At 35.7% G+C, this 2,618-nt stretch overlaps 1 protein-coding gene across 1 annotated transcript; it reads right to left on the bottom strand.

Annotated features, from left to right (window-relative positions):
* Window positions 1-907: 907 nt before the first annotated feature.
* On the bottom strand, window positions 908-2,458 carry LOC128661270 (gastrula zinc finger protein XlCGF26.1-like). The gene is made up of 2 exons (XM_053715543.1): window positions 2,392-2,458; window positions 908-2,337 (listed from the first exon to the last, which is right to left on the bottom strand). The coding sequence occupies exons 1-2, from the start codon at window positions 2,456-2,458 to the stop codon at window positions 911-913; spliced, it is 1,494 nt and encodes a 497-aa protein (XP_053571518.1). The 3' UTR covers window positions 908-910.
* Between the last annotated feature and the right edge of the window lie 160 nt (window positions 2,459-2,618).

Genomic DNA, 2,618 nt, shown 5'->3' with positions numbered 1-2,618 from the left:
ACGAAATCAACAGGCAATACACCATTCAGATCCCTCTGACAAACACTGTACTCAGAGTAATTGGGCTTCAAAATGCTAGGAAAGTGCTTATCATAGAAGAAATCTAGCACAATTTACTTCACCACCTCCATAGGAAGCAAAGTTTGTAAAACTATGGTATGAGTGTGGTGGGAGGTGTATTTATAGGCATTTTGAGGTTTGGGAAACTTTGACCCCACCTGGTAGGAATGTATATCCCATACATGACTAGCTCATGGACACTTGCCACTTACATGAAAGAAATATCACTTTCATTAAAGCGATATTTGCTCTACACTTTATAATACCAGTGCACTCAAATGTGCGCTGGTATTAAAGGTGAGGTGCAATGCAAACGCGACCTCACATTCACATTGCACAGAAGCATTGTGCTCATGAGAGTGTGCTTCCAGAGCCTCATTCTTATGCCATGAGACACAGCATGAGAGCTAGAGCAGGGGGTAAGTCGCACAGTGATGGCAGCAAATATAAATGTATATGCTTATATACATATATATTTATTTGTTAATATGAGTATATACACACATAACACATAAATACCTATGTATATAAGCATACACATATATATTTATTTGTTAATATGAGTATATACATACATAACACATAAATACCTATGTATATAAGCTTACACATATATATATATATTTATTTGTTAATATGAGTACCAGCAGGAGAACACTTCCAATCTGGGGCTTTTATAACTGGGATTAGAAAGTATTTACAATAGGATCCTTTTTGATGCATCTATTTAGAGAGTTTGTCCTCTTTAGGATAATTGTAAAGAGGTTTTTACACTGCGTATATAAAGTTTGTGTGTAAATATTTGGTGTTTTGTGATACCTGACTTCAATAAAAACCTTGTTTCCACTTTCTAAACATGTGAAAGGTTTATTCCCTTGTGAATCATTTCATGACTTTTTAGATTACTCTTATGTGTACAACATTTTCCACACTCTGCACATGTGAAAGGCTTTTCTCCTGTGTGAATCCTTTCATGAGTTTTCAGATCACTCTTTTGTGTAAAACATTTCCCACACTCTGTACATGGGAACAGCTTCTTTCCTGTGTGACACCTTTCATGAGTTTTTAGATGACTTATTTCTGAAAAATGTTTTCCACACTCTGTACATGTGAAATCGTTTTCCCTTGTGTGAATCCTTTCATGTTTTACCAGAGTACTCTTATGTGTAAAACTTTTCCCACAGTCTGTACATGGTAAAGGCTTTTCTCCTGTGTGAATCCTTTCATGAGTTTTCAGATGACTCTTTTGTGTAAAACATTTACCACACTCTCTACATGTGAATGGCTTTTCCCCTGTGTGAGTCCTTTCATGATATTTCAGATTCATTATGTTTGAAAAACATTTTCCACACTCTGTACATGTGAAAGGCTTTTCTCCTGTGTGAATCCTTTCATGACATTTCAGATTCATTGTATTTGAAAAACTTTTTCCACACTCTGTACATGTGAAAGGCTTTTCTCCTGTGTGAATTCTTTCATGAGTTTTCAGACTATTTATTCGTGTAAAACCTTTTCCACACTCTGTACATGTGAACGGCTTTTCCCCTTTGTGTGTCCTTTCATGATATTTCAGATTCATTTTATTTGAAAAACGTTTTCCACACTCTGTACATGTGAAAGGCTTTTCTCCTGTGTGAGTCCTTTCATGACGTTTCAGATTCATTGTATTTGAAAAACTTTTTCCACACTCTGTACATGTGAAAGGCTTTTCTCCTGTGTGAATTCTTTCATGAGTTTTCAGACTATTTATTCGTGTAAAACCTTTTCCACACTCTGTACATGTGAACGGCTTTTCCCCTTTGTGTGTCCTTTCATGATATTTCAGATTCATTTTATTTGAAAAACGTTTTCCACACTCTGTACATGTGAAAGGCTTTTCTCCTGTGTGAGTCCTTTCATGACGTTTCAGATTAATTATATTTGAAAAGATGTTTCCACACTCTGTACATGTGAAAAGCTTTTCTCCTGTGTGAATTCTTTCATGAGTTTTCAGACTATTCTTTAGTATAAAACATTTTCCACACTCTGTACATCTGAAAGGTTTTTCTCCCGTGTGAATCCTTTCATGAGTTTTCAGACTACTCTTTAGTGTAAAACATTTTCCACACTCACTACATGTGAAAGGTTTCTCCCCTGTGTGGGTCTTTTTGTGATACCTGAGGCTTCCTTTAGATGTGAAACATCTCCCACATTCTGTACACGTGTGAGGTTTCACAACTTTGTTAACTGTGCGGTGTTCAGGGAGATGCAAATTACATGTGAAGCTTTTCTCACATTCTGTACATTTGAATTGTTTCTTATTTGTATGAATCATTTGGTTAGACTGTAGACTTTTCTCTTCTCTGAAATGTTTTGAATACTCATTAAATGTGCATGGTTTCTCCTCTGGGATAATCATTTCACTAGATAAGGCATAAATGTTGTCCTCTTGTTTGATGACTAAATTACTCTCTGTACATAATGATTGATGCCCAGTTTCTGCCAATTCAACATCTTCTTTAAATGTCAGCTGTGATATCCTTAATGTTTGTGAATAGTCATTAGTGTCTAAGACTTTT

This window comes from Bombina bombina, chromosome 5, assembly GCF_027579735.1.
Source record: "Bombina bombina isolate aBomBom1 chromosome 5, aBomBom1.pri, whole genome shotgun sequence".
Classification (NCBI taxonomy): domain Eukaryota; kingdom Metazoa; phylum Chordata; class Amphibia; order Anura; family Bombinatoridae; genus Bombina; species Bombina bombina.
The sequence above is the reverse complement of the archived record's forward strand: the minus strand, read 5'-3'. Positions and strand labels throughout refer to the sequence as shown.

Excerpts from the sequence above, each read along its gene's own strand:
- LOC128661270 (XM_053715543.1), bottom strand. The coding sequence starts at position 2,458 with ATGATTATCCCAGAGGAGAAACCATGCACATTTAATGAGTATTCAAAA. Across the intron at positions 2,338-2,391 it reads ACATTTCAGAGAAGAGAAAA|AATGTGAGAAAAGCTTCACA; the intron begins GTCTACAGTCTA and ends TCAAATGTACAG.